General features: G+C 46.2%; 1 protein-coding gene across 1 annotated transcript in view; it reads right to left on the bottom strand.

The window, feature by feature from the left end:
- Nucleotides 1-2640: 2640 nt before the first annotated feature.
- adgb (androglobin) overlaps nucleotides 2641-15095 on the bottom strand; it is a gene marked incomplete at both ends in the record, with an annotated part of 58995 nt that continues 46540 nt past the window's right edge. Inside the window, 7 exons of the mRNA XM_079753162.1 lie at nucleotides 2641-2823; nucleotides 3545-3728; nucleotides 5786-5834; nucleotides 8056-8161; nucleotides 8297-8452; nucleotides 9984-10132; nucleotides 14197-14305. Of these exons, the coding sequence (XP_079609288.1) occupies nucleotides 2641-2823; nucleotides 3545-3728; nucleotides 5786-5834; nucleotides 8056-8161; nucleotides 8297-8452; nucleotides 9984-10132; nucleotides 14197-14305 (936 nt within the window). The remainder of the gene's footprint in view (nucleotides 2824-3544; nucleotides 3729-5785; nucleotides 5835-8055; nucleotides 8162-8296; nucleotides 8453-9983; nucleotides 10133-14196; nucleotides 14306-15095) is intronic.

Raw genomic sequence — 15095 nt, 5'->3', positions numbered from 1 at the left:
AAAAAATACCAAAGAACAAAGGTCTTTTGGTTCCTTGCTGGCGGGCCTTTTCACTTCATCTACCTATCTGGACTCATTTCATTTCCTGGGAGTACTGCTTGTACCGGTCAGATCAGAAAGTATGCGAAGCAGAAAACACAAGCAAATCACAAAGTGCCCATTCAAGACTTTCACAGGATACAATGTCGCAGGGTTATGTGGTCATCTGTTTGGGTTTGGATTAGGATTGCAAGTGGACGCAATCGGTCAATCATTTAGTGGAGCTGTATTCCGATACAGGCCAATGAAAACAACAATGTACCTACAAATAACCCTATTTGTATACAACTACATCTCCCTACAGTGCTACTGTTAGTCAAAGCACAGCTGCTTTACTTACCATTCAGATGACGTGCACACACCGACGCACACCCACACCCACACACCCGCACAAACCTTGCCACACTCCAGGTCCTGTTTTCAAGGTTATAGTTGCCTCTAGCTCCCAGCATACCAACACACACAAGCCAACAGCTGTCAATTATCAAACAGAACCTTGGTTAATACACACACGTCACAGCCAATTAGAGTGTCAGGGTATCTCTCTCTCACACACACACACACACACACACACACACACACACAGACGCAAACATGCACACACACACAGACACACACCCGCAACCACGCACAGACACAGACATAGACACACAAACACACACACACACACACACAAACACACACACACACACACACACACCATATCTGCAAAAAACATCCAATCCCCATTGGTTGTTTGTGAGTGTTTCTCGTCCTGCAGCGAGGGGAAGCTGATGTTGAGGTTGTTGTGCTGGTGGTGTGTTGTTGTCAAGGGGAAAGGGCAGGAATGGAAGGTGTGGCAAATAATCAGGCAAACAACTATGTTTCCCTCCAACAGGAGGAAAGGAGACAGGGAGAGAGAGATCGAGATAAAACGATGGATAAATAACAGACAGACAGACAGACAGACAGACACAGATAGACAGAGGGAGAGACAGAGAGGATGAATGTAAAGACAAGGCCTGGAGGGTTGGCTCTCTGGTGGGTAGCAAAGGACATTGGGGTGGCGGTGGAGGACTTCCTGGTAGACTGAATGGACTAGTAGCACACTGCAGCACACACACACACGTTCCCACCGGAGAGGAATACTTCTTCTAATGAAATAACACAATGCAGCATCAGGGTTTGAACACCGGCACGCACATTCAGATTCAGTATTTGCTAGTCATGCTATAATATTATTGTTTTTATTTTTTTAAAGGAGATCATGTGTGATGTCACAACATGTTTCTTTCCTCCTATTTCCTGCAGATATCTCACGGATACATAATCCGTGAGATATCTGCAGGAAATAGGCTTCCCACTGACAAGATAGCTAAGGCAGATACACACACATACTGTTAGTCCATCACTATCCTCCTCAGAGTGTGCATACGCACACACATGCGCACACACAAGCAGTCACACACACGCGCGCACACACATACGCACAGACACACACACACACACCCTTGAACGCATGGTGGAATTGAAATAAGGATAATTTGCTTGGTGCAGAGCCACAAAATTGAACTATTCATTACTGTCAACCTTGAAAACAGGCGTAGTGGTGGTGTATGGATGAGGAAGATAATGAGAATTTATTAATGGCTGAAACCACTAGATGGCAGCCTCTTCCCTTTCATTTCCAATCTCCCTGGTCATTCCTCAGCTGATCAGCTGCTGGATGAGGGATCCACCACGTGAGGATGCAGGGACTTTGGCTTTACCATCTCAGGGTCATTTGAAGAATAATCTAATTTAACCAAATCTAAATCTACTCTTCGGCATACATTGGTACCCTGCGCTATAGTAAAGTGATCATATAATCATCATCATCTTTTTTCAGTTGAATTCCCCTCAATCGTGCTGATATAGATGGTTCATGAAGAATTACCATGTCCAGCATGTCAGAAATGCATGTCACTTTGGTCATTGGGTCAATACCACAACCTCAAAGAGAGAGACATATGATATGAGGCATGCCATCAGGTCGCCTGTGCCACCAAAGGTCAAAGTTATTCATCAAAGGTCACATGGTGGAAAAAGAATTGATGCAACCACAATAAAATAAATGGAAATGTGATGTTTTCAACCCATTATATGGTCTTTAATGACGGGGAGGGGGGAGGTCCATTAGCGGGAATGGCTCATGTTTTCTCCATGTGTTTGACTGATTGATCCATCAGCCACAAGGAGAACAGGAGTGGCACCGAATCCAAAGAGGCCAGAAAGAGACATTTCACATTGAGATAACGCTTCTGTAAGACTGAATTCAAAGCTTCCTAATATATAGCCATACTTTAATAGTATCCATTTCTAAGGTAAAGACGTGGATCAGGAAATATAAATCAGGCTGGCATAAATCATCTCGAATGTTCAAACTAGTAATATGTGAAGCTATAACAATAGTGTATGTTTTGCTGAAAAGGTTAACACTAAAAAAACTTTTTTCTTGCTAGGAACCCGTAACCTTTTTCTCATACAGCTCATTCTAATGTAACGCAAAGCTTCTATGGCCATACTGCAGGGGGGACCAGCTGAACTGAAAAGCATAGCGGTCGGTGGCCATCAGACTCACATTCACTTCTTGCCGGCACTGTTGGGCTTGGCGGGCTGTGTGGCGGCGGAGACGGACGCAGCCGCTCCCACCTGCTCCTCCAGGCCCCCCTCCTCTCCCTTGTCCCCCAGCTCAGCCTCCATCAGACGGGCGTTGACCGCCTGGAGGGCCGCCTGGGTCTTCTGCCGCTGGTCGCGCAGGGTGACCTGTGAGCGAGCGCCCCGGGGTTCAGAGAGAGAGTGAACACGACGGAGGACGGCAGACGGTTATTTTAAGGTTTGGTTTCGATTTTATTGGTACAGCTCTTAATCACAGTGAGGGTCTCGACGGGCGTCACAGGCCCACATTTACGACACCCCCTTGCCCTCTGAAGGGCGAGGAAAAACCTCCCTAATTATCAAGGAGGAACCCTTGAGAGGGAACACAGAAAGAGACACCCGGGGATGGTTAGCAGGGCAGTAGGTGCCATTATGGGAGCTATAATGGTAGCATAAACAAGTTCAGTTAGTGTCTGGCTGACAGGGCAATGGTCACTTCTTATCTTCCTCTCTCTTTCAAACTCTACAAGTTTTTCCTCCTTCCATAAACATTTGATTTATCCCACCTGGGATTCTAACGGTATAGCCGCTGAGAATCCGCACCTCTTTTACAGGGTTAGGCGTTAACGGCTAATCACACCACAACCGGTGGCATGTCATGGGACCTTTAACAAGGGAGACCTGGCTCGGGCAGAAGCAGTGCAATAACCTAGTTTAAATACACCCTACAGCACAATGAGATCTGTTTTACACATACACAGATGAAACCATGACAACCATGATTCCCACATAATTCTCACCACTAATCCTTCACTTTCTTTTGCACATTGCAATGCGTTCCCCCCGGGGCGGCGGTGCGTCTGTGCCGCTGGTGGGCGGGGCCACTGACCTGCATGCCGTCGTACGTCTCCAGCTGCCCCTGGATCAGGGCGGCCCTGCTCTGCGCCTCCCGCCGCCGGTGCTCCAGCACCGTGTCCCGCAGCAGCCGGTAGCCCTGGATCTGCTCCGAGCGCTCCCGCCGCTGGAGCTCCTCCACCTCGGCGTCTCTCAGCACCGGCTGGGCCCTGTGACACCTAGCGTGGACAGAGACACGCTAGCTCGTATGCTATGTCAACACCTGTAGCACGTAAACACTTTAGTGGACGGAGACACGGTAGCTCGTATGCTATGTCAACAGCTGTAGCACGTAAACACTTTAGTGGACGGAGACACGGTATCTCGTATGCTATGTCAACAGCTGTAGCACGTAAACACTTTAGTGGATGGAGACACAGTAGCTCGTATGCTATGTCAACAGCTGTAGCACGTAAACACTTTAGTGGACGGAGACACGGTATCTCGTATGCTATGTCAACAGCTGTAGCACGTAAACACTTTAGTGGACGGAGACACGGTAGCTCGTATGCTATGTCAACAGCTGTAGCACGTAAACACTTTAGTGGATGGAGACACGGTAGCTCGTATGCTATGTCAACAGCTGTAGCACGTAAACACTTTAGTGGACGGAGACACGGTAGCTCGTATGCTATGTCAACAGCTGTAGCACGTAAACACTTTAGTGGACGGAGACACGGTAGCTCGTATGCTATGTCAACAGCTGTAGCACGTAAACACTTTAGTGGACGGAGACACAGTAGCTCGTATGCTATGTCAACAGCTGTAGCACGTAAACACTTTAGTGGACGGAGACACGGTAGCTCGTATGCTATGTCAACACCTGTAGCACGTAAACACTTTAGTGGATGGAGACACGGTAGCTCGTATGCCACAACAACACCTATTAGCATGTCAACACTAATATATATAACTATACTATTATAATAAAATAATATACCCCCCAAGCGTCTGAACAAAGTAGCTAATCTCATAAGGACACCTAGCATGGACCAACAGAGATGAGCTTATATGACAGGCATACTGGCTCATGGCAACTCAGCGCAGTGAGGTTCACTTCAGACGGAAAAGACGGGCAAGAGTGGTTGTGGAGAGTGGAGTCCTAAGTTTAATTTCTTAAAGCCATCAAATCCTTATGCAGTCCTTTATGCTTCATCTCAACAAGCTACTTACAGCTACTTCTACCCCCATCACCATGACCACGGCATGGACTGAAAACATTACCTTGCTCACAAAGTTGTAGAGGATACAGCCTTGTCACATTGTCTAAAGGCTAAATTCATATCTGCCGTAAAGGTCACCTTTAGGGGAGTATGGGAGGAGCAGGAGGAATGGAAATGAGCCGTATGAATGATGAGATAACATGATGGGAATGATAAGCCAATAAAGAGTCATCGCCTCTTCTGCATTACACACACCCACACACACACACCTTATCTCATAACCCAGGTTGTACCCACAGATAGAAATATACTGAGTATGTTGTTGATCCGCTCTGAATTCACTCTCTATTTAGCTTTGGGTGGATGTATGCTTGCTTGTGTGTACGTGCCTGCGTGTGTGTCTATGTGTGTGTGAGTGTGTGCGCACACGTGCATGTCTGAGCATGTGAATGCATGTGTTACGTGCGTGTCTGTGTGCGTGCGTGTGTGTGCATGTGTGCGTGAGTGTGTGGCCATGTGTATGGGCCCATGTTAAGTGAGATAAGTGTAGCCCTGCAGAAGCTGGTCCTGGAGGTATTCCGAAGGGATTAGTTCCCATAAGCGGACCTTAATGAAGAGGGGAGGGCACCGAAGGTGTTCGCCTTGGCTAATGAACATCACCCTATGTGACCCTTTCACTGTGTGTGTGTGTGTGTCTCTGTGTGTGTATGCCTACGTGCATGTGAGTATGGTTGAATGTATATGTGTGTGTGTGCGCACGCACACGTGCATGCGTGTGTGTGTCCGTGCATACATTTCGGTGTGTGTGTGTGTGTTTGGTTGTCCGTGCATAAGTGTCTGTAAATGTGTGTGTGTGCACATGCTCACATTTTTAGGTCATGTACCGCATCTGTGCCTGAAAGGCATGCTAAGTTCCGTTGTCAAGTATTTAGTCTGAGAGAGAGAGAGACAGAGAGGTAGAGGGAAAGAGAGAGCGAGAGAGAGAGAGGGGAATGAATGCTGTGTGCTGCAGTATAATCAGACTCCTCTAATAGACTGACTTCTCGGGATCTCTCTCTGGCGACGTGACTCACAGGGCTACAGTGTCAACAGCCGTCCCCAGCCTGCCGCCCACACACACACCTGCACAACCACACCCACACACACACACCCACACCCACCCACTCACAGAACGGAAGGGCGAGAGAGAGGGGCACATCTCGCTGGGGCGGCGAGCTCATCAAGGTCTGGAAATAGCGCTCTAATTAACAGACCCAAATATCTTCTCATTTATCACCTAGACGGACAGGCAGAGCGGGAGGGACGGATGGACGGATGGATGGGGGGGGGGGATTGGTGGATGTCAGAAGGGATGGAGGGACTGGTGGACAGAGGAAAGGAGGATGGAGGGATGGAAATGAATGAATAAAGAGCTGTGTCATGAGTCAAATCATAGCTATATTTATATATATATATATATATATATATATATATATATATATATATACAGAATGATTTGACTAATGACATCGCTCTTCCAAATAAATATATATATTATATATAAGCATATATATATATATATATATTTATAATATATATATTTATAATAGATTTATAATTTCAGCTTCCCTTTAAAGCTTCTTGACAAGCAGCACATCTAAAAGATTTTTTTTTTGTTGCTATTGGCAACTGCCTCGTCTTCTCCTCACTTCAGCTTCACACTTCTCATTAAAGAGGACACCTCTTAATGTGCATGCCCATTGCCCACACAGAGTGCCTGTGCTGCGGTGGTGGTGGTGGTGCTGGTGGTGAGTGTCCCCTGTGATGAAGCTGTTTTCAGATGCTAGGGTCCAAACCCCCTCAAGCAGGCAATGCAAAGGAGGGACCACCAGGGGGAGCCCTGTCTGTGTGTATTTACATACAAAAACACACACACACACACACACACACACACACACACACACACACACACACACACACACACACACACACACACACACACACACACACACACACACACACACACACAAGCTGCATAGATTCTTGTACAAACCAAGGCTGCGATCACACCAAATCTGTGGTTCATATGTGAAGTCAGTTTGTTGTGCGCCTTTATTGCATTGGATTTTTCCTACTTGTACGTTTTGTACAAATAACCGCTCTTTTAAAGTTACATCATGTGGTTTCAAATCCCATTTTCCTTCATTTGACTACAATGTTTGCATTATTATTTTTTTACTTCAGGACTATGAGAATTCCTTCATTAAAATACATTCGCTCTCCTTTCCCTACGTCACTGTGTGGGTGTACTATCAAACTACAGGACTCTTCACTCCGGGTAACATAACCCGCCTCCAGGCAGCATTTCTTCAATCCATGTCTCAATCGGTAATTATCTCCACTAATGTTGTACATAACTGGGAAGCTTAACGGCTGCGAAAAATAGGCTGTTCCTCTGCAAATGCATTGACTTGCGTCATGGCAATTCATCCATAAAGTAATTGTAGGTTGGTGTGATCGCAGCTTGAGGCTTGAACGTCGCACAGAAGGAAGGCAGATATACATCGTAGAAACACACACACACACACACACACACACACACACACACACACACACACACACACACACACACAAGCAAACACACACACACACACACACACACAAACACACACGTACACAATATTCTAATGGCTTGTAGCGTTGTAAAGGAAAGGAAATGAATGATCTTGCTGGGGGTGGGGTGGTGCCTTGAGTTAAGGTATAAAGGAAATCGCACAGGTTCTGGCATGTTTGATCGGGCGATTAGGTCTCTTCCCGGATCCATTTTCTTGAGCTACATTCTAATCCTGATCCCTAATTTAGCTGGGTTAGCGATGGAGAGATATCGAGAGAGAAATATCGAGAGAGTAAGGGCTCATCAGCAAGAGAGAGAGAGAGAGAGAGACAGAGAGCGAGGGAGACAGACAGACAGGGAGAACGAGAGAGGGAGAGAGAATGTGGAAGTAGAGATGAGAGAGACCTGATATAGTGAGAGTAGTCCAGGGCTGCAAGTAGGCGGGCTGGATCAGATCGGAGGGAAGGCAGCTCCTGATTGGTTAGACCGGGAGCAGGGTCGAGAGAGGGCAGAGAGGCTGCAAAGATATTAATCAGAAAAGGCCACATTAGCATAATATATCAAGAAATTGCAAAACCCTTGGTTTGTGTATTTCTCTGACAGTGTGTATGTGTGTGAGCGCTTGTGCATGAAGTTGTGTGTTTGTGTGTGGCTATGTATGTGCATGCTTGTGTGTGTCTGTCTGTGTATGTGTATATCTATATGTATGTGTGTGTCTGTGTGTGTTTGTTGGCGTGTATGTGTGTGTACCAGGCTCTCTGTTCTTTGTGTCATCAGTAAGGTTGTTGTCATGACCTCCAGGGGAAGGCGTGGCCTTCTGGATGTGGTTGAGATACTTCAGACGAGATTGCAGGGCCTATAAAAAAACAACAACACAACACAACTTAAACACAAGACTTAAACAATGTACACTGAAGGGTTTGCTGCTGTATGGTTCAATGGTTGTGAGTGTGCGTGCGTGAGTGTCTTCTTAGGGCCTGCGTGTGCCCACCTTGGCGCGCCGCCCCGGCTCGGCGGCCTCCCAGGCATGTCTAATGGCCCTGATCTTGTTCAGTCTCTCCGTGTCCTTCCTCATCTCCAGGCTCTCTGCCTTGCTCTGGTCACACACCACACACAGTCTCCAGGTGGGCTTGCTCAGGTCCAGGCTCTGCTTGGTGCAACCAGTCCAACCACCCACAAGACAGACACACGTATGCCATGTGCAAACGGGACACACACGCAGACATAGTTTAGGAAACGACCAAAATCGTATTCATTTATTTCATAATGCACAAAAACGTGACTTCCTTTTGTCCAGCAAAGGCAAAGGTCACTCTCGCAGAACAGACAGTATGCTTTTCAATGAGAACCTTGGACTGCTCCGGACTTGAGCTAAGGCCAGCCATCCAGCCAACCAGAGCTCCTCGTTAAATGCACTGGTCTCAACGTGGTGTTAATAAAACAACAGGGACATTTTTAGTTATTTATCTATTCATAGATCGTTATCGCTTCCACCATCCCGCCCACCCAACACAGCACGGAAAACCATTCAAAATGGAAATGGCCTCGGGTATAAAAATCTGCCTTTCAAATTGCATTGTGTTTAAGCGTTTGACATGCAGAGCAGCTCCGGAATAATAAACAATTATACATGGATGAGACATCTATCAGGCAGCTGTGGTGGCTGTCGGACCACAACCACACGGTTGGGTAGACCAAGACAATAATGAATCCTTAACGACAGAGACCAGATAGTTATGTATGCTGGGTTACCTGCTGGCTACGGTTTATCTTAATTAGCATCCCTCCTAACCTCTAGAACCGAGAGGGGGGTGGCTGTAGGACTAAGCTATGTTGAAACTCAACCCTCGAATCCACCAAAACAGGCTGCTTGTTTAACCCTTACAAGCAGCAGCATTTGATTCATTTTATGTACTCTCATGATTTGTGGGTTGTATCTCCATGGTAAAATGCACTTAAAGGTCCTATGGCATGCCCCCAGGTGTGGTGTGATTAGCTGTTACAAGGCGTTTTGGAAATCTGCCCCATATGACCTCACAGGAGGGCGTGTCCACCTAGATGTGTGACGGATCACACCACACCTGGTGGCATGTCTTGGGTCCTTTAATGAAAGTCGCTTTGAATAAAAGACTCAGCTTAATAAACAGAATGTAATGCAGCAGTAGTCTCACAAATCAGACTGATAATAATCTAAAGTCTGGAAGCAGACGTGCTTAAGTCTGGGGGAACGGGGCTTTTGTCTTTCTCTCGCTTCCAATTTTTTTCGTCCAATCATGAGGCTTGAGGCGGGGATCTGCAAGCGCAGAATTGCCTATTAACAGCAAACACAAACTCGGCCAGCACTAGGAAAGGGCAAACAAATGGATGCAAAGCTTTTAAATCAACACTGTCTAGACCACAGTAGGCCACTGTAGAAATGCATGTATATACCAAAGCTTCATCTACTCGCTAAAATGAGTTTCTCTTCAGTTTAATATCTCTTCATAGGAAACAAGATGTAACTCTGCCTCTTTTAGGTTTTGGTTTGCAGCCCAGGCTCTGTGACATCCCCACTCCCAAAAGTTCTGCCATACCCTAGAAAGACTGCCTGATCCACAATTATAGCAGTAGTAGTGGTAGCAGTATGCGGCTTGGATTTTCAGCTGCATTTAAAAGCATGCATGGTGGTCGATAATTACCGAGTCCTGTTTGGAGACTGGTTTGGACCCGGTTCCCAGCTTCTCCTTGTCCCCCTTCCCCTTGTGGTGGGCCTTGGGCACGGCGTGTTTACTCCCATCGCTGCTTGCCGTCTCTGTGCTGCTGGAGCGGATGGCTTCGCCTTCTACTTCTGCAAGGAACAAAGTTATCAAAGGCTAGCATCCACCACAGTGCTTATTAGACCATATGTAAATGGAGCAAAAATAGCAACGACCATTTGTTCATAAAAAAACATTATGATTTTGTTAGAATGCTAACATAGAGACACTTATTTTCTTTCTTAACACAAAGCTAAGAAACAAATCGTGAATCGCACAACAAGCTACACATTTTTATATCCTCCCAACAGACAGATTGAAAAGTGTGAGCAATAAAGTCTAAATTGAACTCCATACAGTATGATATAAAGGATGCCTGTATGCAGAATTTACCCAAAGCCATTTAATGCGTTACCCCAGTAGCCCCGGACTTTAAGGCTTATCCTTTTTACTTCCACATTCCCTTTATCACACTGCGCAACCAAACTCAATTAAATTAAAACCCTTTTCCTTGGGCTACATTTCCAATAGAAAAATATGCTTTGTGGATGATCATTTTTCTCTCTATCGCTCTCTGTCTGTCTCTCTCTCCAAACCTTTCCCACCATCTATCACACATGATTATTTCATTACAGTGTGGAAGCACAAACAACAAACTATGCACAGTCAACATAAAAATGAATCACGCCCCAAATAAGCTGCTCACACTCCACTGAACAGATATAGAGGGGTGAGCAGCGTGGTGGTAGATGGGATGGTGTGTGTGCATACTAGATGGCACTGTTGCACCATGCAGCTGTCTGCCTCCTTCCCGAGCGCCATTAAAGTGCGCCTCTGCTCTGATACAGAGGCATGATAATCCATCATTTAACCCACACCCCCATCAGTATGCCTCTAGTTCCGACCCCTCCCCCCCCTACCCCACGAACAGAACCCCAGTTTGAGTCACTCCGTATACACTCAGCATCGCAGTCATGGCAAATCAGGCCACGATGCCATGCTGTCATGTGGCACAAACTCAAATAGGGGATTCGAACTGTCAACCTACTGCTGTTGCACATTTTGTGTAGTGTTGAGTGGCCGTTAACACAGAAACACTTTTGTTTTGTTAACACCGCCGCTCTGGTTTCAACCCACTGGCCATGAATACTAAAACAGGTAGGGTTGTTCCCCACAACCACTGCTATGGGGATCAGACACATCTTTCCATCGTGAGAGCAGAGTAGGAAGACTAGGGTCGAAAAAAGATAAGGGAGCACAACCGTGTCCAGATGTGTGCACAGCTGTATATGTGTTTCTGGCAGCTGGACCCCACAGCACAGGCTTAGATACTCCAGGTCTTCTTGGTTCTTCTTAGTAAGCTTTCTGTGTAAGCTTGAAAGGAGTGCACGCACACAAACAGCCTTTCTGCTGCAAAGGACAGCTTGTTAAAGAGGGAATCGACACTTCGCATGGCATCTTTTAGACGTGTGTGTTTGTGTGGCATGCATGCTGCATGATCAAGGGCGCAGCCTCACCATGGAGAATGGGAGAGAGGGAGGGAGAGAGTGAGAGAGAAAGAGAGAGAGAGAGAGAGAGAGAGAGAGGAGGAAGAGGGAGGAAGGGAGGAAGACGACGGACAGGGAGGCAGAGAGAGAGAGAGAGGACAGGAGGACGAGAAAGAGAGAGTTAAACTGGGCGAAATTAATTCACTTTCCTGCTGAGATATTTCCCAGGGCACCGGGGGGCAACAGGCATCTTCATTTGACTTCCCATTGACCCACTTTCTACAGCCTATAGGAAGAGCAAGGCAGGAGGGATGTGGACAATTGCCTAGACAGAAACATACTGAACGTCCAAGCTCATTTTCTCTCTCTCTCCTGTGTTTGAAAGAGTGAGAGAGGGAAAATGAGCTTGCACGTTCAGTATGTTTCTGTCGAGGCAATTTTCCACATCCCTCCTGCTTTGTTCTTATAGAGCGAGAGAATGTCTCTCTCTCTCTCTCTATCTCTAACACACACACACACACACACACACACACACACACACACACACACACACACACACACACACACACACACACACACACACACACACACAGATTAGCCAAAGCAGGCTATATTTCCTATTAATACATGATCCCGCCTTGCTTTGGACTCACCACAGTAAGCATACAGTTGACTATCTGATTTATGTTTGGTGTTAATAATAAGTGATGAATAATGTCTATATTTTTCTATAAAACAGTGTGGGATGTCTGGCACACGGGAGTACATATAGACAAGGATGAACAGAGAGAGAGAGAGAGAGAGAGAGAGAGAGAGAGAGAGAGAGAGAGAGAGAGAGAGAGAGAGAGAGAGAGCACATCACGGTTCCCTTGTCAACTGAATGAGTAAACAGAGCCATAGTTGTCAGCAGCAGCAGGAGGAGGAGACAGGAAAGACAATAGAGAGATCCTAATGACGCTAAGGGCTGCCCCCTTTGGCCCCTCACACGCTATCATTGCTGACCGCTGACCGCCACCTCCTACGCCTCATCCATGCACTTACCCGCTCTCAATCCATTCGCCTCTTCGACCGTTTTTTAAGAAGCCCTCACCCATTTCAAAGACACTCTCACACCCCCCAAAAAAGTCTGTACAATTGATGCATTGTAAGTCGCTTTGGATAAAAGCGTCTGCTAAATGCCCTAAATGTAAATGTAAATGATGCAATTTGTGCAGCACGATAAAAGTGGCACCAAAGCAGAAGAAATGGTAGTGGTGGTTGTAGTGATGGTGGTGGTGGTGGTGGTGGAGGAGGCGATGGTGGTGCAGGGAGAAGTGGTACTCTGATTTGCCAAAGCAGCTGTATTCATTTGGCTTTCATTAGGGGCTTGTGAATACAGAGCTAGACGTGGCTAGAGGAAGCACGGGATGTAGCAATGTGTGCATCCACACGCGTTACCGTCTGTGGAATATCGGTCCCCTCTCACACGCTGGGAGGGAGAAAAGAATGGGAAAGTTAAGGGAATATTTGTTTTCTGTCAACCTGTTTAACAATAACATGTATGGTGATACATGATATATGTGGCGTAATTGGAGGATAGTGGATTTTTTAAGGGCTTTGTGTCAATAAAGAAATATATTATTGTTGTGAAACAATAAGGAATTCATTCTCAAGATGATGTACCACTGTATAAAGCAGCCTGCCATTGTGGCTTCTAGTAATGGAATATAGTAAATATTACGATTTTTCCTCAAACTGGAATTATTAGCTGCGACAGCCTCTGGCTACATTGTGTCTTCAAGCTGATAAATGTTTTTTTTTTAGCAATTTCAAATTCAAGATAAGCCTATTATCGCATTGTTATGTTCTGCCAACAGTACTCACCAGTAAGCTGGCAAAGCAGGCAGCAAACAACCCTTCCCCAGAATGGATGAAGAGAGAGAAAGCCGTGATTATTGTGCTGGGTATTTTGCCTGCCACAGGCTATCAATACCTGGACATCATTTAAACAATTCTGACCCTACTTGGTTATAAAACAATTACACTAATGGGGAAAGGGTCCCTGAGGCGTGGGCCAAGAAATTAAAAACAGAAACTAAACAAAACAATCATTTAAACATAACATAATTTAGTGGAACATAATTTAGTGGTTATGGGTGTGGTCACGGTTATGGGTGTGGTCATGGGTGTGGTCATGGTTATGGGTGTGGCCAGGGTGATGGGTGTGGCCATGGTGATGGGTGTGGTCATGGTTATGGGTGTGGTTATGGTTATGGCTGTGGTCATGGTTATGGGTGTGGTTATGGTTATGGGTGTGCCCATGATGATGGGTGTGGTCATGGTTATGGGTGTGGTTATGGTTATGGGTGTGGTCATGGTGATGGGTGTGGTCACGGTGATGGGTGTGGTCACGGTTATGGGTGTGGTCACGCTGTGGGGTTGTGGTCATGGTTATGGGTGTGGCCACGGTGATGGGTGTGGTCACGGTAATGGGTGTGGTCACGGTAATGGGTGTGGCCATGGTTATGGGTGTGGTCACGGTGATGGGTGTGGTCACGCTGTGGTCATGAGATGGGGCCGTGGCCTTGCTGTTTTGTGGGTGCATGTGGCTGGTGTAAGGGTCTGTTTACGGCGTAGGCGTGCGGTGCTTGTTAGGAGGTAGTGGGATAAGGGATGGGATGGGGCCGTACCTGCTGCTTCGTTCTCCAGGTTCCTGAGCGTCTGGACGAAGGCCAGCTGGGAGTCATCCAGGGTCCAGCTCTTATAAAGCACTTCCACTTGCACCGTGTATTTATGGGCCTATAGGGACAGAGCAAAGCATCAGCCATGTACAACACACTCTCCGGTCCGGGGATGAATTGATACGATGACGACTCAATAGAAACACAGTGCAGGAATTTGAGAAAGGGGACACTTCATAAGAATTGGCTTTTTCTTGTACAAATGATAATTTGCCAGGATGATAATATTCTCTTCTTATGATTTAAAAGTGCAGTATATGGAATTGAGTGGCGTCAAGCGGACAGACTTGGCAGAAATGGAATATTATATTTGTGAGTATGTTTGAATGAGTGTATAATCCCACGAAAATAGGAATAGTTTGGTTTACGTTATCTTAAAATTAGCCTTTCATATCTACATAGGGGGGTGGTCCTCTTCCACTGAGCCTGACAAACAGTTCTATAGAGGGCGCGTTTATTTTAACAATCATAATTGCTATTCTATGGTTGATCTTCTGGTTTGCTTCAATTTGGTTTGTTGCAATCTGCGACCTCACCGCAAGATGTCGCTAAATCCTACACACTACACCTTTAAGCAATGAGTCTGTGAAAACACCTCGTCAAATTGCATGGAACAAGTGCTATCATTTCATCGCAATGAGAAGTACCAAGCGGAAGTACCAAGTATAATTTGCGTTGTGAAATGGTGCACTAGTCAAACGCGACACTGAAATAAACACATAGAGAACTATACCTCTTTATCTGATTGAGGACCGAGACGAATGCAAATACCGGAGTTATAGAATAGTACACATAAAAATCGAACACAACACAATCTTCTGTGGGTCCAGTAGCGCGGAACAATTAAC

Source organism: Pollachius pollachius (assembly GCF_949987615.1).
Source record: "Pollachius pollachius genome assembly, chromosome: 16".
In the NCBI taxonomy this organism is placed as follows: Eukaryota; Metazoa; Chordata; class Actinopteri; order Gadiformes; family Gadidae; genus Pollachius; species Pollachius pollachius.
This window is presented reverse-complemented; position numbering and strand designations above follow the sequence as displayed.